We start from the raw sequence: 23,416 nt of genomic DNA, 5'->3' as shown, positions 1-23,416 counted from the left end.
TTGCAGACATGAGCTGAATGTCTCAGTGAAACTGTTGTCAGCAATGTGCTATTTAGGCAACACTAGTTCAGTTTCTGCTGTTGGAGGGCCAACTTCCTCCTTCTGGCTCTGCAGATCGTGTAGTTCAGTGCACCAGTGTAATGAGTCCATTGTTCTTCAGGTGTTTGGATTCAATTTGTATCCACAAGCATTCTCCAGCAGCACTCTTTATCCTAAGGTTTTTTTTTTTTTGTCAGATTTAGGAGACCAGGAGTCATAATGGTCTGTTTTTTGCTAAAAGTCCTGAATATAAAGAAGTACTTCGGTATAATAGTTTGTTGTCATCAAACATCTTGAGCTGAAATTGTAAGTGGCTGAGAGCAAACTTTTTTTTTTTTTTTTTGACTTGGCAATATTTGAGAAACTTGGGGAGAGATCTTTGTTTCTGCTACAGTGTCATCTCCTAAGTTGTTTGGGGGAAATGCAGCTCTTCCTTATCCATCAGTATTTTCCCTTTAAGAGATGTTTCAACTTGCTTTTGCCTTCATCTTCTCAATTATTTTGAACATCATTGTAAAAACAGAGTGGAAGAAAGACTTTCCAAGTCCGTGTTGTCACTCAGACTATCTCTGTGCATAAGAATTAAGCTACAGTCAGGTTTTCTTACTGTAATTATCACTTGTCTCAGTTACGAAAAAAAATGAGAGGACCATGTATTGTCTGCACTCATTCACAGGCTTATGTTTTCTTCTTTGGGTAATAAAATAACTTTGGTATTTGTAAAAAATTGCCAATACATTCCGAAGTGAAGGTGTGCTAATGAGAGATGTGTGTGCTGCATCTTCATTGTCAGGAGGCAGAGAGGAGAATTGTTTTGAACAGTTCAGTCAGACATAATTGGAAGTGATAGGATGAAATTGAGCAAAAAAGATATTTAAGTTGGACATCAGGAAAAATTGCCTAACAATCAAGTCAATTAGGGTCTGGGAAGGGCTCTCAAGGGAGTCTCAATCCATCTAACCACAGAATATGTCCTAGTACTGTGTCTAGACAGCAGAAATAGCAGGAGATGAATGTGCTTATTTGACGGTAAATTGCTGTAAATATGTGTGCACCCAAAAATTTTCAGAGTAGTAAGAGTAACTTCTCAACTGACAAGTGCTCGTTGTCTGTTTGCTGGTGCCTTTCACAGCTCTGCATAGTAAGTAGAGTGAGCACAAATGAGTAATATGCCACAGTTTTGGCTGAGTTTATGATACATAAATACAGTGGTTGTATTACAAATGTCTCCTGATCCTATAGGATACTCACCGTTATGCAATTGACAGTATCCAGAGTGTTCCATGCAAGAAGTAGATTTTCATATACAGATAAAGAGAAGTTTGGGTCAGAATGTGGTGTGAGCTTGGTGGGATTCTTCCTCTTGACTCAAACAAGTTTTGGGGGTCTGCACAGTCTGTGCACTGGGAATTCTGAGCAGTGCCAGAGAATGTGAAGTGCCAGGAGGAGATGAAACAAAGACTCAAGAGGGGATGAGTGATAAGGGACAAGGACAGAGAGGTAAGGAAAGCTTTGAATGTGAGATGGAGAATTTGAAATTGCCCTTTGTGAGCATGAAAGCTTGTGAATGCAGTTCTGTCTCCCCAAAAACGCTCTTCCTTCACAAATCTCTGTGACCCTCCTTGACCTATAATCGTTTTGATAAGAGAGCACCAAAGAGAGCACCAGGATCATGAAGATGAAGTATTCATGCTGTTTAAAACCTTGTTTCAAAGTCCATTATGGGATTTTTTTTTTTTTCTGGCAACACTAATATATGTAAATTCTTCTGAGTGCAATGGGAATCTGTGTGTTGCCATGTTTTCTTTTTCAGTTAGTAGAGTTTGGGCTGTGTTAGTTGTTTGCATCCAACAAAGGGTGACTGTAGGCTCAGATGAAAGAGCAGCTCAGCATTTATATTCAAGGATTTAAAAGAGATGAGTTCTTTCTTCCCACATGAAATAAAAAACATTTATCCTGGTACCTAATGGCTTCCACACAAATTCTTTCTCTTCACTGTAGTTCGGCCTTTCATTCTAAACTGACTGGTAAGTGGAAGCTGACCCACTTTTATCTGGCAGCCTGCATTAATGTGCTTTGTGGAAGCCAATTACGATACCAGCATTGCTCTGCAGAGTATTCCCAGCAACTCCACAGTATCATAACAACAGCGGCACAAAGTCCCTCTAAATCATGTGCTGCCTTTGTGCACGTTTGCTAACCCTGCTGTACCTGCAGCACTGCTGAGGATGAGTTTGTCTGTAGCAGGATGTCATGTAGTGCAATAACAATGCTAATTTTGCTAGGAAAATCAGTTGTCTGGATTTACATTATTTCCTTTTCAAATCTTTTTTTTTTTTCCTTTCCAAAAATTCTATTTGTGTTTGTGTTTGATTAAAAAATAGGATTTTTCTTTACATGGCATTAAAAATCTTACTTTATGTGACAGTGTTCTTCAGGAAAAAATTCAAAATATGCAAATCAGCACTTGGTTTCCTGCAGATATTCTGCAAATGAAAGGTCTGTTATGTAGGCTTCCTCTGATTGCTTTGTTCTGTACCAGGATCATGAAAAAATGTTCTTTTCCTAAGTGACGTAAAGATGTCATAAGTAAAATGATGGCACTTACTCTGTTGTTTCCCCCAGTTCTCTGACAAAGCGTGGAATAGCAGCAGTGCAAACTGTTGTGATCAATACGTGCTTTCCTACAGCAGTTCATAAAGTGGTGCCATAATTATCACTAGATTACCTGTTCTCCTTGTCCTGAGGTCCCCATAGCTTGAACTTAACTTTAGTCAAACTAGGAAACTGTCAGGTTTTATAAGGAATTTCTTCAAAAACGAGGAAGGTTTTTGACCTGTCTCTTGTTTCTCTCTTTCGTAGCTCGCAGGTATGTCCTGAGGTTACTAAAGAACTTTGGTTCTGTTGATAACAGTGAATCATATCAAGCCAGCTAGAATGCTGATACTTTTAATGGCTCGTTGGGTGGATCCTCAGAGTTCCTGAATTCCAGCATGAGTTGCACATGCTCAGCAACTTTCACCATCTGTTTCTTAATCTGTGATTACAACAAGAAATGACTTGTTGATAACTTCATACATTAAAAATTTTATCAACCCTCCAACTGATAACATTAGGAGGCAACTAGCTATGGAAATGAACATCATGATTTATTAAGGGATGTTATTCAAGAATTGTATTCCTTATCATGAATTAACAAAACTGTTTTCCTCCTCTAGCTAGAAGTGGCCTATTATGATCTCCAGAGGCTATTTTACTTACGGGTTTCTTTGCTTCATGTTGTTGTACAGGTCTATGTAATTTGCATCTCTTGTTAACTGAGACTGTTAAAGCCCCTGTCATTGCATTAGTGGATGTTGCAAGAAGCTTGCCAAAATCAATACTAACTTCTAATAAAAACAAACAAAGCCTTTAAATATCCTGGCCAGAGTAACCGTGTAGTTCAGTTCAAAAGGCAATGAGCTGGATGGGAGAGGCTGATTTGAAGTTAATGGGGGTCAGTGTGGGACCTCAGACAAATTCAGTTCCCCTTTTGGTGCTTCTGTTTGCTTTTTTTCCCTCCACTGCTCATTTGATTTCTGTTTAGGCTGCACTCCTTAGACTCTTCACTACCTGGCAGTGGGACTGTTCGATACCACAGTCCAATTATTGCAGTCAATTAATTATATAATTATAATATTAAATTCAGCTGAATACCTAATTTTTCATTTATGTGTTGTCCCACCTGCCTCACTTCAGCTACAGTTTGCAGCATAGAAAGTCCTCCAGACTATCTGTTGATAAATTGTTCATCTTATAGTTTTTGGATTTTAGTGATATGTAGTGTTCAGGAACTGAAGTTGAGCTGAGAGCCCAGAGGTCCAAATTGTGAGCTGGTGTAGAGGAATGATATCCAATTGGAACTGGAGTGTACAGTTTTGTGCAGAAAAAAGGTATCCTGATACTCAGAAATCAATTTAGGCTGGAAGTTAGAATATTTCTAGCAGTTAAAGCAGCTTTTTTTCTACTTCAGCATCAAATGTGGCAGTAAAGATGGGGTTCGGAAAACATCTGTATAAATTAAGATGCGTAGTGCTGAAGTGTTTTTGTGGGATTGCTGGCAGGGAGAGAGGACTTCGTTATCCTGTAGAAACCTTGAATTCTAGAGTCTGTACAGGAGGGAGCCTTGCTGGCAGGTAACTGATCAGACAGTTTCACTTTTCACTTCTCTGTGAAAGGGAATGGAATCTCTTCCTCTTAACAAAAAGAAGAACTGATGGGACACAGCATGATGATTTAGGTCTCAGTTGTGAATGCTGTATGTTTCTATGGGAATCTTTTCTTAGCGAGATTTGTGTGGTCGGTCCTTTTTCCCAAAGAAAACAATGTCAATTGAGAGAGATTCACTGAGGGAAACGAGTGAATTGTATGAAAAATCCAACAGGGAAAGGTCATGGCTATTTATTTCTGATTGGAGCCTCGAGTAATTACTTTGAATTACCATCTGTGATTGCTATAGCAGTAAGGAGACTGTAATGCACACTAATGCAAAAACCATTTGATGATGACTGGGGCTGGGAAGGAAATAATGGATTTCTGACACACAGAAAAATGTAACGTGTCTTCTTCCACTAAGGGATCCTTTGTATGTTCAAGGTGAATAGTATTAGCAGAGGGAAGCAGGATCTCTGCTCAGGCTGCAGCTGCTCTTAGAGTCATGTCTAGTAGGTATTGAAGTCCTAATTTGCTCTTGTTGATGCATATAGCAGATAGTTTGTGCTGGAGGAGGGAATGTGTGTATGGGCTATCTTCTCTTTGCTTTTGCACTGTACCTTTGAATATGTTTTCTGTTCAGTAGTACCAACATCTCTGTTCTCTGATTTGCACACAAGTTGCAATCGGTAGCGTGTGTTTGAGAGTTTGGTAGGGTAGGGGATGGAGTAGAAATGTTAGAACAGGCCCAGCACAGTAGGTGGCAGAAAGAACAAGCACAGCAGCTAACATAGCCTGCCTGAAGATAGTGGGAAATCTCCAGCTAGAACAGATTTAATGATTAAATTAAAGGAATGTTTTGCACAATGTGAGCTTGATGAACATGGCACTGGAGGAAAAAAGGCAGGTTCTTCCTTTGGATTTTTGATATGAGCTGGAATAATGGTTGTGGGGAGCCTGGATTTTCCACTGAGTTTTAGTTTGTGTTAAAGCATGCTCCTTTTCAGGATCTAGCTCTTGTGAGATATTACATGCTATAGAACTTGGAATCAGAATACATCTTTCAATCTAATAAAGGAAAGACCTTTAAAGCTGGGGGTTGCCAACTAAAGGCGCTTTGTTTTCTCATCTGGTTGAGTTAATCTGCTGTTCATATGTAATTACATTTTACTGCTGGATGGTTATCATTTTACCTGTAAACCAACGTATCTCTGGGGCACTCCAGAGTTCCTCATATAGGAATTTAAATATTTAAGTGGTTACCTCTTAAAAAAAATCTGTTGCCAGGAGTTGACACAGGTTTCTGCATGAATGTGTGCTGTGCCCTAGAAACCAATGTTAAATGGCAGAATTCACAAAGTCTCATGTTTCTTGACTGTCAAGCAGGGATTTTCACAGTTCTCTTGCAACTACAGCTCCTTTTCCTAATCTTCAAAGAATCTTGTGGAAATGGAGGTGAGTGATATAGCCATGATGTTGCCTAGAGCATTTGAGTTTCTGCTTACAAGCAGACTGGGATAAGTTGTATGACCTAGATATGTTTGCACGCATGCCCATATCTGTTTTGTAAGAAAAACTAAGAGCTCTTTTTTTCTTTTTACTTAAATTTCCCAGCTGGGCTCAGTGTTTGCTTCTGAAGTCTTTTTTGTAGTTCTGCACTGCAGTTGTTCAGCAGTGGGCCTGCTAATGCATACAGCATGCCCTTCTGGTAAAGCCCTAAGATACTTTCACTAGGCGTACAGCTGCCTTGGAGAAATTTAAGCTTCACCAAAAATAAAATGAATTCTTCCAGTTAACCTGGAGGGGAAAAATAAGCATCTCTTTCTTGACAGGAGATGAAAGAGTATAAATATTTTTGGGCTACACATCACAGCACTTATTTTCTGTAGTTCCATCATGGCATTTAACTTTCTCTCTGTTGATTCTTCGTTTTTGTGTATCAGACACCTACAGCATAGAGCTCTACTGAGCAGAAAATGTAGTTTGTTTGTGTATTTTCAAAAATAAGATTCAGATGGTTTGTAATGGGGAACAGCAACAAACATTTTAATGTCTCATTTTACATTTTTTCATTGGAAAGTTTGCCATTATAGTAAAGTAACTTTTACTTCAAACCTCAGTCTGTGCATCAATCAGTGTTAGGCTTTTATAAAACAGATGTAAAAAAATCAGCAATTTATTCTTCAGAGTTTTAGTCCTACGCTCCATCTAGGTAAGTATATCCTGCTTTAGATAAAGACAGTCATGCAAAGATGTCTGATTGAAACGTCTGATTGCCAGTGTTACATCAATTTCCTATGATTCCTTGTGCTGAGAGTTATGACAGGTTTATCTGCATGCCTGCAAGGCTCGGATCATATAGGAGTTTGGACATGATATCTGCTGCTAAGAATTATAGCTCAGGGGACCTGACATCCAGTTGTCTAAGGAAGTGAGTGGACGCACCATAAGCCTCTGAACATTTTAAATGAGAATCTCTTTAGAATGTAGATAAATCCAATGTAACTGGGTATTTCGCTTCTGACTCCTATTAAGTTCTCTATAATGAAAGCACAGCAAAGATATTGTTTTCTTACTTAGCTGTCATGCAAACAATGCAGTGAATTTCAATGCAAAAAGGAAGGCTTTGTTCCCCAAGCCTGGGCACACCTCTCTGTGGGAAATGGAGTGACTGAATCTCCCTCCTAGAGCTGTGGGCTGCTGTAAAATGTCATCTCTCTTGGGAGCTGTTGCTGTTTTTCATTCTGTTCTTTTATTTGGAAAAAATCTCAATATTCCAGTGAGTCCTGGAGGCCAAAGCTTAGGATTTTATAATAGGAAAAAAGAGAAACACTTCTCAGAGCTCTGCAGAAAGCTGTGGTGTTTCCAAGACACTATTTAACACAATAATAACTGCAATGTGATTAAAAAAAAAAAATACATATATATATACACACACACACACACACATATATATCTCAAATCCTAGCTCTGTAGTTAGTAGAATGTTGATGAATAAAGGTAAAACTCTTTGCCAGATTAAAGGTGGCTAAATTCCCTTGCCCTTGGCACAGCTCTGACAGCAGCACAAAGGGATCTATAACCACTTTGCTTCAGGTTTTGAGTAACAAGAGGAATCAGATTAGATTAGAGATTAGATTTTCTCCAGTTTGAGTGGAAAAGGGAGGGGATTATCACTGTAGAGGCATCCAGTGCAGCTCACCATCTGATCAAGCCCAAGGGTATTGAATGGGGAAAGATTAGTAATATAAATGCTATAAGTAGGCTTACTGGAAATGTTCTTTCTTTTGAAGAGCAGTATGGGATGGAGCTGAATTGTACACAGGCCTGGTGCTGGTGCTATTTTAATAGCTTGATAATAGTATAGATTCTTGCCAGCCTGTCAAACAGACTTGCAGATATGCAAGAAGTCTTCTCAAACATATGGATAATAAGACTTGGGCTTCCTTTTAGAGAAGCATAATTGGGGAATATGGCTTTTCAACTGACACCTCCCTGTGTTTAGCTGTAGCATCAGTTTTGCTAAGAAATTCCCATTGCTCTGTCTCCAGGAAACAAAATCAGAAACACACGTAAGTATGTTCCAGAAAAGTTCTCTTCTTGGTTTTAAAATGTAAGATTACAAGAAATCTGTTTTGCTAATAGGGGATGAGTCTGCCATACCATATAACTCTGACAGATTGCTGGAACAATTAGACAATGCAGAATTGAGACAATCTTCTAATAACCACATCTTCCTTCCAGAAATGGCAGTGTGTGGAAGATGCCAGTGGGAAGCTCAAATTGCACAAGTGCAAGGGAATGATGAACTTGGCAGGCAACAACAAAGGGACTTCCAATCTTTTGCCCAAGTACTACAGCAGGAATAGTGAAGACTGCAATTGTGAAGAGAATGAGTACAAGCTGAGCCACACAGGACGGAGAAAGAAGCTGTTCTCCAAGAAGAGTAAGTGAACTCACTGTATTTTCTTTCTCTGCCTTACAAAACTATACCTGTTCACAAACACAGTTGTCCTGATTTTCATGGACGTTGATTTTTACAGATGTCATTGAAGACAAGCATATTTGCTGTGTATCTAAGTATGGAGCAGTGTGTTCTGTCTCAGACAATCAGATTTGAAAATATCTCGATCTGTAGGAAGAGGAGCATGTTTCAAAACGGTGTTGTGTGTATTTCTTTCAAAAGCAGGAAATGCATTACACAACCTGAAGTGGCAAGGAGCTCATGCTTATGTAGGCCTTGAGGCCTTGAATCGAGAGCAGCAAGTACACCAATCCTCAATATGCACTGCAGTGCTTGGGGCTGTTACTGCAGTAATTTATATTTAATATGGATTTGTGTCTTTGTTACAGAAGCTGCTTCTAACGTCCCTTCCTTGTGCTCAGTCAGCAGAGCCAAGGCTGACTTTTAAGCAGAGATCACATCTAAAGGGGATGTCTCTGATTCTAGTTTCCTTGGCAAGGATCAGGCACTTCTTCAGAAAGTCCATTCCACTGGCTCTGTTTTAAACCTTAGTCAGACTAACATCTATATTTGAAGTACATAGTCTAATTATAGATTAAAGAGGCAAATGCAGCACAGATTACCATTCACTTGTAATGTTTCTTTCGTCTCACTCCACAAATACAGAGCCTTAATTATTTAGCAGATTAGTCTTTCTGTATAATGACATGGCACAAGCTTCAAACAGAGAGTTTAAATTGATTTTCTTCCATTATATTTGCCTAGCAAGCTGATTAGTACCTACTAAGCTAATTTTTAGTTGAAAAAAATTATTGGTTCCAGGATGAAATTACTCAACAACACTTGCAGTTTAAACATGTGGCACAGCAGATAATCTTTAAATAACACCAGAACTTGCTGTTCAATTAACTTTTTTTTCCTAAGACACAGAAAAGGAAGTTCAGTCACAGGGAGTCAAATAACAGCAGATCGAAGATGCTTAAATGGGAAGAGGAAAACAATCTGAGGGCAACATCATGCTATCTGATAATACTTAACACTTACCTAAGTGCTTTTTATCTGCGTTGTGCTTACTAAACATTAACTAATTTTCGCAACATCTTGGAGAGGTGGCTAAGTGTATAATTACCTTTAGTTCATGTATTAAGGAGATTGAGGCAAAACTTGAGGGTTGCAGAGATAGCTTTAGCGGTGGGATCAGAACACTTTTTCAGTATGTTCTGCTTAGTGCTGTTACTGTCCCGTTCATCTCACTTTTCTCATTGAACCATAAGGCACGAACTTCAGCCCACATCCAGGGTGTGCCATACAACAGAAGAGGTTAGCTTGGGCCTGTTGACACAGATTCTTGGGTTTGGTGTTGGCTGTTCTTTCACACGTGCTTAATCTAACAAATGACACTGAAAACAAATGACCACAAAGCAGTACAAGTTAACATACCAACATTTTTCTCTGCTTACTTAGAAAGCTGGCTCGCTGGATTGCAAATGACAACTTGAATACTGATGGTGTGCATTTGGATTTTTATGACCTGTTTCATGAGGCTTGGGATAAAGTGCAGTCTGTGCTGGGTTCTGAGGGCATCTTTGGGGTCTGCTGTAATGGGTTTGATGAGTGCAAGGGATTATACTGCAATATTACCTGAATGCCAGCAAATACTATCCATGAAACTGAGCGGCAACTTGACAGAAAAAGGAGATCTCAGACAGTACTAGGTTGTGCCCATGTCAGTGGTTTAGTTCATAGCAGTAGGGTAGTCTTGAAAGCATCCTGATTGATCTTTCCTATCATGAACAGTAGAGGTGAATTTGTCATGTTCTAATCTACATTGGCTGCAGAAAACTAAATTGGATGCCCTGCTTCTGAGTGCAACAAGACTGTTGCAAACTGATAACAATACAAGGATTGCTTTTGGAAAGATACAAACCAGCAATGCATGGTGCATGTGTGGTCTGGAAGAATGGATTGAACTGCTGAGTGAGGGGCCAGAGCACCAAACATTCTGATCAAATGATTTTGTAGTGTATGCATGGCCTGGATTTGTTGTTCTGTGCACCGTTAGTTCAGCAGGCATACAGTACTCTGAATGGAGTACATTAATTGCAAAACAGGGCCATGTCATAGGCATGCTGTTTGGGTCCTGGACAGTTACACAGCTCACCTACAAAGCTTTGACATGTTTTGCCCAGCAGTGTTGTCCTCTTGGCTGTGTTATTATTTTTATAAAGTGGTGAAATAAACCTTTGCGATGGGAAGGAAGCTGACTGTAACAGTGAGCTCTTAATAGACAACAAATAGCCCAATATTTGTTTTTCTTGCTGTAGATTTCACCTCCTCCTCCTGCAATGAACAAGTCATCACATTAAAGGAGAGGAAGGATGATAGGCCACCCAGATTTGTGTACAGAGTGTGTACAAAGAAGCCAGTGCATTTTTATTCTTATTTTCATGTAATTTGTTTTGTTTTGAGGTAGTCTCAATACTACAGCAAAATGACTTTCTTATAAGAAAAAGTACCTGAACACCTAACAGACATTACTTTTAATACATTGGAAACATAATTTTTATGGCGGTTTTGAGAAACTGAATGCAAGAAAGCTTTTGGAGGTTGTTTGGTTTAATTTTTGTCCCTCCTTGAAATATCCAAGAACACAGATTCCAAGTAAGGTTTATAGAAACCCCTAGTTAATGATCAAATAAAGCCACTGCTATGCCTTTGTCCGTATTTCTGGACACTTGAGATGTATTCCGAGATTTGAGTCCAGATGCCTGATTTTACTTTGAACTTACAGAAGAAAAAAAAAGTCTGCAAAATTCTGTGAAAATATGTAGACATAACTGACAACTATAAAGCAGGAATTTGTGTGCCTAGTGCAGGATTTTTTCCTCGTGGCCCATTGTTTCAATGCAGAGTTCTTGCAGAATTCTCACATACTGCCTTATTCCATTGTCACTGTGTTGGTGACAATATTTTCATACATCAGATGCAAAACATCTACATAGAATGAATGGTAAAAGGGAAGCCCTGGAACTTTCTGTCTTCTGCTCACATTCCTGCTGAGCAGTCGTGTTGTGCTTTGGAGAAGGTGCCTTTCGGGAGTTCCAGTTGCTCACAGTTTTCTCAACCGCTCCTGAGATCATTTCCAAATGATGTCAGCATTAAATCATGAATTTGGCAGCTGCAAAATAAGTAATAAGGCTCGAGTGGTGAGGTTGTGAGGAGAGTTAAATGCAAACCTGAAGGCTGATAATAGAACATAATCTCACTTTATTCAGTTGAACAATAAATTCAGATACTGCTGTTCGTGCTTTCACCAGATAGTGCTGGAACCTGAGATGTGACCAAGAATTAGCTGTAGAAAATCAAGGATGCTCGAGTCCCTGGATTGTCTGTGGAATTCTGGGCCAGAACAGAGCACGTCCCTTCAGGCTAGGACAAACACAGGCATGTTTGTCAAGTGACCCAGGAAGGGAGGGCAGGGTGAGCGTGGCACTGAAAACAACTTAGTGAGACCGAACATCAATAATTTGAAAGAGGGTCATAGACACATCAGGCCAAATATTTAACAGACTTAGATCTACTTTCTTTGTGAGTTGTGCACACAGGTAAGTGTATGGTAAAGCATAGCCCTGGGGGAAGATTAAGTAGTCAGGGGTTGGTAGCTCTGCCTGCAGGGGCTCAGCACAGATGAATATGGATCTTACTAAATATTTTATCATCATTTTCAGAGTAAGAAGTTGTTTGGTACCGATGGCAGCATTGAGTCAGCACTGTGGCTGCCACGTGGTAACAAGGCAGTGAGTCTGTTAGGAGCTGTCTCACTGCAGAGCAATTTGTTCTTTGTACAGCCGGGTTAGGACTGGCTGCAGGGCAGGAGGAAGCGGCTCCCAGTTCTTCAGGGGCATGTGCAGACAACAGCTCCCTGCAGCACTTGCTAAGGGCCAACGTGCTGGATTGGGTTATTAGACTTGGAAGGAAGGTAAATTGTTAGTTGGCAGAGCTTAACAAGATGAAATGAGGGAACAGTCAAAGAAATAGGAGTTTACGCTTTGAATGTAATTGTTAGGGTGTAGCTTTTTGGAACTTCTACTTCTGAAAAGATAGGAGTTACTTTCTTGTTTATTCAAGCATTTCCTGAATGGGTGCGTGGAATAGAGCTGCTATTTTGGTTTTGGTGGTTATTTATTTATTTTTCCCTCCAGCTGTGACTCACCTCGCTGTCAGCTGTAAATTTTAACTACAGGTGGAAAATGTGCTAAGCTGGTGTTCTATTTCATGTGAGTGTGTGGTACTAACAAGTATTCAGAGCTGGACTATAGTTGCAGGTGGGAAGAGATGGTTTTTTCTCTTTCCAGGTCTACAAAATGGCCATTGAGACGATGTGATCCATTTGGATTCCATGCAGGGCATCTTGAGTGAAGTTAGTCTGTGCTGATGCCAAAGCATTACTGATATAAATATTGCTTTTGTCAATTTTGGTTGTTCTACCTCCCATTCTTTTTTTGTCTGCTTGTTTTGATTGTTTTGTCCTTGATGTAGCTGTCTCTTCTGTGGAGTTTGGGATTACAGGAAATGCTGCTCTTCTCATTGGGCACATTGCTTGAGTTTTCCCCTTACCAGATTGCAGAAAGAAGAGTCAGTTCTGTTCTGCTGAGGTGTGCTGTGCTCCAGCTTTGTGTAAAGGGGAGGTGATCAGAGGAACCAAGACTTGCTTCCGGTAACATCTCAGATGATTCCAAACCATGAATACAGAGCACAGAGTCAGGTACTGGGTATGGAGAAGACAAGAGGCTCTGGTACCTTCATGGGCTTTTTTTCAAGGAGTGAGATGATTCTGCTTAATGTAATGTAGTGAGTAATGAAATGAGTGGCGTGAGGGGTCACTTAAAAGGAGCAGGAAACACTCAGCCAGATGTGCATGGAAATACAGATGTGGATTAGACTCCATAACTAGGTTATATTCATGCCATTGCAGACTAAACAAAATAGCAACTCTGGGGCTTTTGGGACAGGACAGAGAGTTCTGGAAAGCAGTTAAAGGCAAAAAGATCAGTAGGAATCTCATCCTGTGCAATGTCAATTCATAGCAAATGTTTCATTTTGCCTTTGGACTGCAAATACAGAAGCAAAGCCTGAGGGAGTGCATAGCACAGGACTGTGGTGTTTAGCATGGAAACTTGCTGTCTGGTCTGTACATGAGGAAAATAATTGCAAATAAAAGAGTTAAATGCTGATAAAGGTAAATATTCAGATATTAATCCCTCCAATGAAAATCAAGAATGTTATCTTGAAGAAAGAGCATGGAATGGAGAAAAGGCTCAGGCTGACACAGGGAATACTTCCTGCTGTAACGCGGGACAACAACCTGGGAAGTGCTGCAAGAATTCTGGCACTGGAGTGGTGTAGTCAATGGAAGGCTGACCTTAGACCCGCTGTCAGGATGAGTTTTTAAGGTGTTATTGCCATCTAGCGACTTCTGGGCGAAGAGCAGAGTTTCTTTGAACGAGCTCACGAAGTGATGGTGAGATGCATATTCTTTTCTCTCTGCCATCCTTGTGCATTGTATCTGCCTCTCTCCTGCTTTAAGATAACCCATCGATCCGTGCAAAAGGTGATGAGGTGGCACCCCAGAGGAAAGCTGCAACAAACAGCATTTGTCAGCAGGTTAATTGCAATGTCACAATATGGGCAGATTTTTTTCCAAGAACTACAGAAGACCAAATTGTGCCATGCTGTTTCTTCCCCTCTTAATCTTCTTACTTCTTTCTCCATGCAGAATACAAACCAAGCTATGCCCGGAATCGCTCTACCCGCTCTGTATCTGTTGAGCTGAACGGGGCTGCTTTTAACTTGGGTTTAGAGGATGGATACCAACCTGTCTTACCAAGAAACATCACCAAGCGACACAAGATGCAGAGGGCTCTTCTTCGCGAGGAGGAAGACAAAGACATGGCTGAGTACAGTGGCACTGGAGGCATTGCAGAGTATGCAGCCCCAAACCTAATAAAAGTGACACACAGGCGAGTGCATGTGCTCTATTTCTATATGCTTCTGCTCCTTCAGTGGTTGCTTTAAATAAGTGGGTGTATTAACTTTTGATAAGCATATTGTGCCCCTTTGGGATACCTGGCCATAGTTTGCTATCATTGGTTGCTTTGTATTTCAAATACAGAATCAGTCCTAAGGGTAGCAGCAGCTTCTCAGAGCTTCCTGTGCCCAGTGCTTGGAAAGGAAAATCTGTATTACTGATGAAGTTGGGTGAACCATGAGCCTTGGGAAATGGAGCATTGGATAGAGCCGATGGAATTGTCTGGGTTTTAAAGGCACTCTAATAGCTAATAGTCTGTTTTCCAGTTTGCAAATCTAGGGGTTGATGATGCATGTCCAACTGGGCTTAGTTGAATTACCATTTCTGCTTCTGAATTATGAGAAAATCCATCAGTAACTAGTGATGATGTGAATTAAATTCTGTGATGACTAACTTGCGTAAATCTGTGTGAGCAAGTTAGCTGCTGTTGAAAATCTGTGGTTTCCATTTGACTTCAGTTTACAAAGTTTTAGAGACTTGTTGATATAAGGAAGGATAGCTGGGCTGACCTCAGCAGAATCCTCAGCTTTTTTGAATATGCAGGACTTACAAGTCACTATTTGTGTATTTTCTTCTGGAGCGTGTTGAGTCAATTCTTTGCTGCCTTGCTGGGTGAATCCCAAGTCCATAAAAGGAGCTGTCAAGGAAAGTTCTACGTAACTCTTGAGGGGTGCCCAGGAACACTTGCAGAAAAGAAGGCAGAGGGACAACATGCGTGAGGTGCTTTAAAGAAAATAAAGGAATATTGAAGAAACCTGACCTTAAATAAGCAATCAGGATTAAAGGCAGGGTATTTGTTATTCCCTAATAAACTAGCCAAGTACACTTGTCAAGTATTTTGCTTTTTTTTCCCCTTAAATCTTAAAACCTGGACTGAACTAGAAATTACTGAAATGTAAGCCCTCAACATTGTCAGATGGTATTTTGCCTTTGAAGTCAAAGAGGTTATTTGAAAAAGTTTTTTCCTTTTGTAGAAAATCTTTTTTTTTTTTCCCTTTGCAGTATTATAGTAAGTCTTACGAAGAAGCACTTTTTCCTGGTTCCTATCCCTGTACTACTTAATTATGCATAGGGAAAATGCTTCTGAGTAATGCTTTCTGTACTTCCTCGTTAGTAGAGATGAGTTATGTAGACAGCCTAATGAATAAACAAGAATTCTGTGCAGCACAATTTACATATAGAAATGAAGCAGTCAACAGGTTCTACTTGATAGGAATATTTTTGATTATTCTTTTTTTCCTTCTAAAAGATTTCCATGGCAACTCCAACCCAAACTTCTTTGCTGCCTTGTAAGATATTCTCCTATTCTCTTGAATGAACATTATTTTGAATTCTGCATGTCATTTCCAATCTGACTTCTCATCTGTCCTGGAGCTGTGTAATTAAAACCAGCTGTCTGCATTGTGCATTTATCTGCTGTAATAAACACTGTTTGTTTCTCCACGGCCAGGTGCTACATCCTGGAGAATGACACCGTTCAGTGTGACACCGATCTGTACAGGTCGCTGCAAGCGTGGAAGGACCACAAACTTCATATTGACCACGAGGTCAGTGATGCTGTCAGTCACGCATTTTCAGTGTGATTTTAGCCTGGTCTGTGGGTTGATAGGATTGTGCTGTGTGTGTGTCTGCCTGCCTCTGGGTGTCTTTGTCCCTCCCTGGAACCTTTTGAACTTACTGACTGATTTCTGAATGGAGATGTCATAGATAATTAAGTTAATACAAGTGGGGCCTGCTGTAATCTCTTATCAAATCACATAAATTCTCAGCAGTCCTACTTAAGAAGCTGCTGGTCCCTTTCTGTGGTACATATTGACATATACTAAGGGAAATAAATACTGAAAATCTTACTAACTCTGCTAGAATTAGAAAAAGGCAATCTCGGTATCATCATCATCTTCCAGTTCTTTTTAGTTTCTTAGAAAATGTAAGCTAAGGGCCCAAACATAGGTTAGAGCGCCAAAGAAAATGAGATCACTTCTGTCCGGTTGTGTTTCTGATTTAGGATCACAGGGCTGCATTCTTTGTCTGTTTTTCTTGACCTCTCTGTCATCTGTCTGTGCTTCTGCAGTCAGTTATGTACTCCCATCAGATTTATGGTCTCTGATGTCTGATGGTAGTTTTGCAGTGATTTCATTGCTCACACTGGAGGACTTCTTTTTTTTTGTCGTACAAGGAATTGAAGCAGAAGCCTGTAATATCTGTCTGCATGGAAAAAGGCTGTGTTGTGGGAGAGCTGGGCGAACAAAAGCAGGAGTTTCACTTACTGAAGAATTAGGTGGTTAAAAATAAACCATGTGGGTGGCACAATTAAATTAACTGCTCGTGCACGTGCTGTGTGGCCAGCCATTGCCAGTGCTGTGTGAAATGACAGAGACTTGATACTTGTCCAGACTCTCTGGAGTCTGTCCACCCTCTCTGGAGGGGACATACAGCACTCCCCGTCCCCTGCTCAGGTTTGTAGCAGGCCGAGCTTCTAAGGGCTTCATTTGCCTTGGGTAACCTTTCTCCTTTGCAAATGTGCTGAAGCCCTGAAGAGGGAAAATCACAGTGGATCATCGGTTTCCTGAGGCTGTATGGCAGTCCCTTTCTCCCTCCAGTGCCACGTTGTGCTTTCACCTTCTGTCTGCATGAGAATTGTAACCAGAAAGGATTCCTCCTGGCTGCAGTTTGCTTTCAGAAATGTAGATAATCTGAAAATGGGATGTGGGGAGACGGAACCATTTGGTGGCAGTGAGTTTGAGAGGCTTAGAATAAAATTTATCATGCTGTATTTTTTTTTTTAACCTGTGTGTTCCATTTTTTAGATTGAAACTTTGCAAAATAAAATAAAAAACCTGAGGGAGGTGAGAGGACATCTGAAAAAGAAGAGACCCGAGGAATGTGACTGCAACAAGATAAGGTATTTCTTGTGTACTTCTGAGTAGTTTTCTGTACTGTGCAAGTGTAGCTGATCCATGTCTTCACAGGAGGGATTAGAATCTGTTTTGCTAAGAGTTGCTTCCTGTACTGTTGCCTAATGCTTTCTGCAGCTGGCCACCTGTCCCTGGTACAAGGCCCACCTTCTGGCAGCAGAAATTCAGTTGCTTCTGTGCCAAGTGGCGATGATACAGAAGATCATATAAAATGCTTTTAAACCAGTTAGGTGTGCAAGCAACTGAAGTTGCTTCTGTTAGATACTAGAGATTGGTATCTTAAGCTCTGCAGCCCGTTTTCTGAAAACTTGCTTTCCACTTTCTGTGGACACGTACTGCAATTCGGTAATAGGCCACCAGGTGTCACAGTGTACAAATAATGTAAGGAAAAGAGGCACAGAAAATGCTCGATCCAGTCCAGCATGGCTGTCTTGTATTCACCACATATTCCTATTAATAAATTGAAGGGAGAAGTGACACTAGATTACATCTGCTTTGATTTAAAGTGAAAGTGTAGTATGAACAGGATCAGTTCTCCTTCTGTTGTTTATCAACAATGCTTTTTTATTTTCCAGTTACCATTCAAAACACAAAAGCAAACTGAGGCACAAAGGATCTAATCTTCACCCTTTCAAGTAAGTGAAGGTTTTCTCCTTTGAAACAAAGAAAATGCGAGATAGTAACATTTGGTCTATTCAACAAGCCAAAACTAAGCAGAAGTGATATTTCATTTATCCTATGCTAAGAAGAGTACAGGTATCTGGGAAGGGAACCAAGCTCATGGTAGAATGTTTCTAAATGCACATCAGAGACTTCAGGCAAACCCGTTAAACCCCTTTGGCTACATTTTTTTCCCAGTATCGTGGAATTGCAAGGAGTAATTTCCAGAGCCACTAGGAAGAGAAGCCATTCATTTAAGAAAACAGCAGTTCTTTCTTTCCTCAAAGCAGCTCATTTTATTAGCTGCTTCATTTTTTTTTTAGGTGTGTTCAAGTATAACAGAGTCAGCATGACCCTAATGTTTCATGTGTGCAGGAAAGCCCTACAGGAGAAAGACAGGCTGTGGCTGCTTCGAGAGCAAAGACGAAAGAAGAAACTGCGCAAACTGCTGAAGAGAATAAAAAACAATGACACATGCAGTATGCCTGGCCTGACCTGCTTCACCCATGACAACCAGCACTGGCAAACCGCGCCCCTGTGGACATGTAAGGATACAGCTGGGTGCAGTATACTGACTAGGATGAGTTAGGATTCTGGAAGTAACTCATATCATCAGAGGCACACAGTTTTCCTCCTGCTAAATAATCTGTGTTTCAGTGTTGGCAAGGGGGGAAAAACAGCAACCAAAAAAGCCAGTAACTGTGTTTGAATACCTACAACTATTGCATAAATGAGACAGTACATACACAGTACAGAGTGTTGTTATCTCAGCAGCTGGAGTGTATCCCAGCCAGTGAGACAGGGAAAAACAACTAGCCAGACACTGCTCAAATTAGCTGTATTCTGAAAGCTAGGTATGCACAGAACAAGAAGCTGATGGTGGAAGGCATTCTCTGCTTTAGAATTCAAGAATGACAGAGTAACTGCCTGTGAATAAAGCAATAGCATAAACAAAATAGTACTAAAATAAGCAGTGCCTAAAGCTGGCAACATGTAGCTTATGTCTTTGTGTTTTCATTTGCAGTGGGTCCTTTCTGTGCTTGTACCAGTGCCAACAACAACACATACTGGTGTTTGAGGACAATCAACGAGACCCACAACTTCCTGTTCTGTGAATTTGCTACTGGATTTTTGGAGTATTTTGATCTCAATACTGACCCATATCAGGTACCTCATCATAGTATGGCTCTGGAAATGTATGAGTGTTCTTCACTGATGATGTACTGAAATAGAACAGTATTGGTGCAAGATAATATGCATCAAGTCATGTAATATGATCTAGCTTCTTTCCTTCTTCATATATGTTTCATATGAAGGCTGCTAAACTACAAAGCAGTACCTATTCTCTAACAAGAGCCCCCATGTATTGCAGCTAATCAATGCAGTCAATACGCTAGATAGGGATGTTCTCAATCAACTGCACGTCCAGCTCATGGAACTAAGAAGCTGCAAAGGATACAAACAGTGCAATCCAAGAACTAGGAACATAGATCTGGGTAAGTGCTTCTCCTCTTATGGTCAGAGATCACCCCAAATAAATGAATCTTTTGCTTAACTGACATGAAATTTTCATAAATCAAAAGGATTCCAGAATGTATTTATACTCATGTTTTGTTGAACACATTTCTGTATTGTTTGTTCAACTTGTCTTATGTATTGGGTCCAGAAACTCAAATAGTGTACTTGAATACTGAACTGTGCAGCTGCTGAAATACAGGGAGAAGAGAGGAGGAAAGAACAAAACTAATTAAATGAATGAAAGAATACCTAATAGCTGCTTCCAAGTTTGCAGGCTCATGGGATAACCGAAGTTGGAAGGGATTTCTGGAGTTCAGCTCGACCAACCTTGTGTTCACTGCAGGGTCAGCTCTGAGGTCAGACCATGTTAAGTCGTGGCTTTATGCATTTGGATCTTGAAAACCTCCAAGGACAGAGACTGCACAGTCTCTGGGCAATCAGTCCAGCAGCTGAGTTTCAGCATTCCATCTGGAGATATAATTTTTATAAATATTTATTTTAGAGACAATACAGTCCAGGCAGCCTTGTTAATAAAGTGGCTTAGAAATAGCTTTAACATCAGAATAGAGAAGAGTACCTAAGCTGATCAGATTTCCCTTGTGTTAGTGCAGGGTTGTAAAATAACAACAGATCTAGGAAGGGAGACACTGAGGGATGCATTATGCTACCAAAAGATGTGCTCTTCTAATTATGCCTTTATATTTCACAAAGAAGGAAATGAGTATTCTTTTTCTAATCTCAGCATTTCTTATCCCTTAAATCTTTCCTGGGTCTACAAAGAAATCATGTGGCTTATACTCTGCTTTGTTGTTGTTGTTATTTTTTAAGTTAAGTTTAGCAGCAAGATGAAAAGTGCAGTTAATTGCATTTCTGTTTTTTAAAACTGCATATCTTGTCTACCCCTTAGTGCAATTAAGATGACTTAAGAAATGCAATTAAAAATCAATAAATGTGCAGCCATTAGAGCTTAAACACTGTCACTCCAAAAAATACCATTATCAGCCTAAGTCAGTCCACAGAAATCCAGTGTTATTTCAGGTCTTATTTAGTACATGTATCAGCTAGAGCTGACTGAATGTATGTTTGTATGTTTGAAATAAGAGGTCTTGGCATTTAAATAATCACCGCAAGACATTTACAGAAAAGTTTCAAATTTACCTATCATCTCAATTTACAACCTATTTTTCTTAGAATAAAGGATTAAATATTAAAAATAAGAGTACTAATGAACATGTTAATATTCTTATGTTCTTCTTTAAATTGAGCTTTAACCTCTATCTTATCTGTTGCAGGCTATGGTTAATAACATGTTAATTTTTCCTCATCTAGGACTTAAAGATGGAAGCTACGAGCAGTACAGGTACAGATTTTAAAATATATATAGTTAAATGATTATTCCTACATTCTACCTTCATGCTATAGAGTTAGGGACCCATCTAAAATTGCATTTGCAAGTTTTTCTGTCAGAATTAGCTTAAAACACTGAAGCTACTTCTGTTTCAGTGTTACAGCATGTTCTTCTAATATTTGCAGCCAAAATTCATGCTAAACTCTTCTCTTTCCTCATCTTTCTGACTGTAGTGCTGGTGGTTCTCTTGGTGATGGTTAACTTTTTTCTCCTTTTACTGCTTGAAAATTAGGCAGTTTCAGCGTCGAAAGTGGCCAGATGTGAAGAGACCATCATCTTCTAAGTCACTGTGAGTTGGGAGCAGTTCATGACAAGCATGAGCTTTTACTTACCTTTCCTTCACTTCTTTTTGCCTGCAGCACCTTTTTAACACCATCTATTCTCAGGGAATGCTAAATTGCAAGCCCTCTAAATTACACAATAAGTATTATGCTGACTACTGCTGTACAAAACCTGTTAGTGCATGTTTTATGGGAATCTAGGAACATTATGGGTAAGACAATTTCAAATTTCAGCAGAGGTGGACTCTCAATTGTAATTCTTCTACAAGAATTACAGATCATGATGTTGGTTTTGTCTAACCTTAAACATGCAGCAGCTTCCTCGTGTTCTGTCACACTATCCAGAAATAAGAGGACTGATCCAACCACAGCCTCTCTCAGAAGTTGTGAGCAAAGAAAGCAAATTAGAACAGACAGCAGTTCTATTTGTACAAAAAAAAATCTGGAAACTTGGGGCTACCCTGACATTGACATTATATTAAAATCCAGAATTGTTTGTTATCTACTTTTTTTGAAACTCAAAGATTAGTTCAGCACAGTACTGTTAGTTCTCAACTTGCCAGACCTCAAAGATAAGATATAAATTTAAAGAAAAAAAAAGTTTAAAGGTTTTTGCCCTGCATAGAACCATTGAAAACATATTCCAAGTACTTCTTCTCTGAAACATCACACACTAAATCATGTTTATTTTATTTTAAAGAGGACAACTGTGGGAAGGATGGGAGGGCTAACTGCCTCAACTGCTGGACCTCAGCAAGGATATGAACTGGCCAGAACTTGAATTCGTGTACAGACTAAGCAAAAATGTGTATGATTTCAGAAGAATTTTAATGTTAGCCTGGAGGACTGGATGAACTCGGAGGCCAAAATAGATAGTGTTTGCACTGGTGAGTGAATTAAATAGATGAAGTGAAATTACAGGAACCTGCTGCCAGGAATACAGGTCTCTTTCAGATCCACTCTTGTACCTGCTTTTTGCTTTGGATTATACCTCACCTGCTGCACAAGGCTTTTTACTTCAAGAAGACACCACTAACTCTGTTCCAGGAATTGACAGAAGAGGAAATACAGCTGCATCCCAAAGAGGATTGCCATCCCGGTGGGCAAAGTGTCCTCAAAGACAGTGGAAGCAAACTATGTTTCAGTGCAACTATACCTTTGGATGTAAGCAGACAAATTTCAAAGCCAAGTATATCATGGACACTTCTGCTTCCAACAGGGGTAAAGTTAACAGTGAAAAAAAACCTCATAAGAGATTCAGGAATTCAAGTGAGAAGCACTGAATATTCTCAGTACCGTGGTATCTCTCAAATTTCCTCCTCTGAGGATATGTTTTAGTTCCACATCTACTTGTCCATCCTATTGACACCTCTAGGAAAATTAGAGAAAATCTCAACTAACAGGATGTCATATTTTTGGAGGGGTTGTGTAAATATTCATCAGCATACTGTTTAAAAATAATTTCCTTCAGGTTGTGAAGAATTTTGTTAATAAAAGTGTGGAATGCCCACATACCATTTCTCAAAATGTTACTTAATGTTGCATAGCACATTTCAGAATTCATCTGGTTTTAGAAGTACAGAAGTTTCAGTAAATGTACATCCTACATTTTAATGAAATCAAATTTGTATCAAGTTTTTTCGTGGGTAGTATTATATTGTGTGTTCAAGACAAAACAATTCATTTGAGAAAGGAACATTTGCTTAGAAGTGCAAATTTTAGACTTATTTTTTAAAAAAGGCTTCTCTGAGAAGTTCAAAATCACAACCAATAACTTATAATCTAGTTATAGTTTCAGTCTACAGTAGATGTTCTCAATGAAAGTTATTGCTTAAAAGCTTATAAAAGAAAAAAATCCATCATTTTACTAAGGAAGCACAGTGTACAGAGTCTATTTGAATATCTTTGTAATGATGTTATTAAATACACTGTAGTACAGGCAGCACTAACAGTGCTACTTTTATCATTTTTTCCACATTAATCTGCTAACTAACTGCTCTAGAGGCACTTGCAACAGCAAGCTCATAATACTCAACCAACTGTGGCCTTGACTCTTAACAAAGAGAGGTATGTTTCTGCAAAACACAAACTTGCACTTCTGGAAACAGTGTAAAGATACATCAAGGAAATGACTTCTGATACTCTTTTTGCACAGTAAGTAATTCAAGAGGAACAGATCTCTGGCACCACACCCCTGTTCTTGAAAATATACTTGAATTTAGAAAACTCTCAACATGGGCCTATGTAGTAAAACTTGCTTGTATGTACTATACAGTAAAAATAGGTTTGATCGTGTATATGCATCACACATTAATGAGTCAAATACACTTTCCAAATATTTCTTGTAAAATA

At 39.5% G+C, this 23,416-nt stretch overlaps 1 protein-coding gene across 1 annotated transcript; it reads left to right on the top strand.

Moving 5' to 3' along the window:
- The first annotated feature begins 5,679 nt into the window (after positions 1-5,679).
- Positions 5,680-23,006, top strand: LOC100540921 (extracellular sulfatase Sulf-2). The gene is made up of 12 exons (XM_010722457.3): positions 5,680-5,685; positions 7,975-8,176; positions 13,971-14,214; positions 15,733-15,829; positions 17,090-17,184; positions 17,773-17,832; positions 18,233-18,402; positions 18,882-19,024; positions 19,230-19,353; positions 20,705-20,735; positions 21,016-21,072; positions 21,765-23,006. The coding sequence occupies exons 1-12, from the start codon at positions 5,680-5,682 to the stop codon at positions 21,793-21,795; spliced, it is 1,260 nt and encodes a 419-aa protein (XP_010720759.2). The 3' UTR covers positions 21,796-23,006.
- The last annotated feature ends 410 nt before the right edge of the window (positions 23,007-23,416 follow it).

Source organism: Meleagris gallopavo, chromosome 22, assembly GCF_000146605.3.
Source record: "Meleagris gallopavo isolate NT-WF06-2002-E0010 breed Aviagen turkey brand Nicholas breeding stock chromosome 22, Turkey_5.1, whole genome shotgun sequence".
NCBI classification, from domain to species: Eukaryota; Metazoa; Chordata; class Aves; order Galliformes; family Phasianidae; genus Meleagris; species Meleagris gallopavo.
This window is presented reverse-complemented; position numbering and strand designations above follow the sequence as displayed.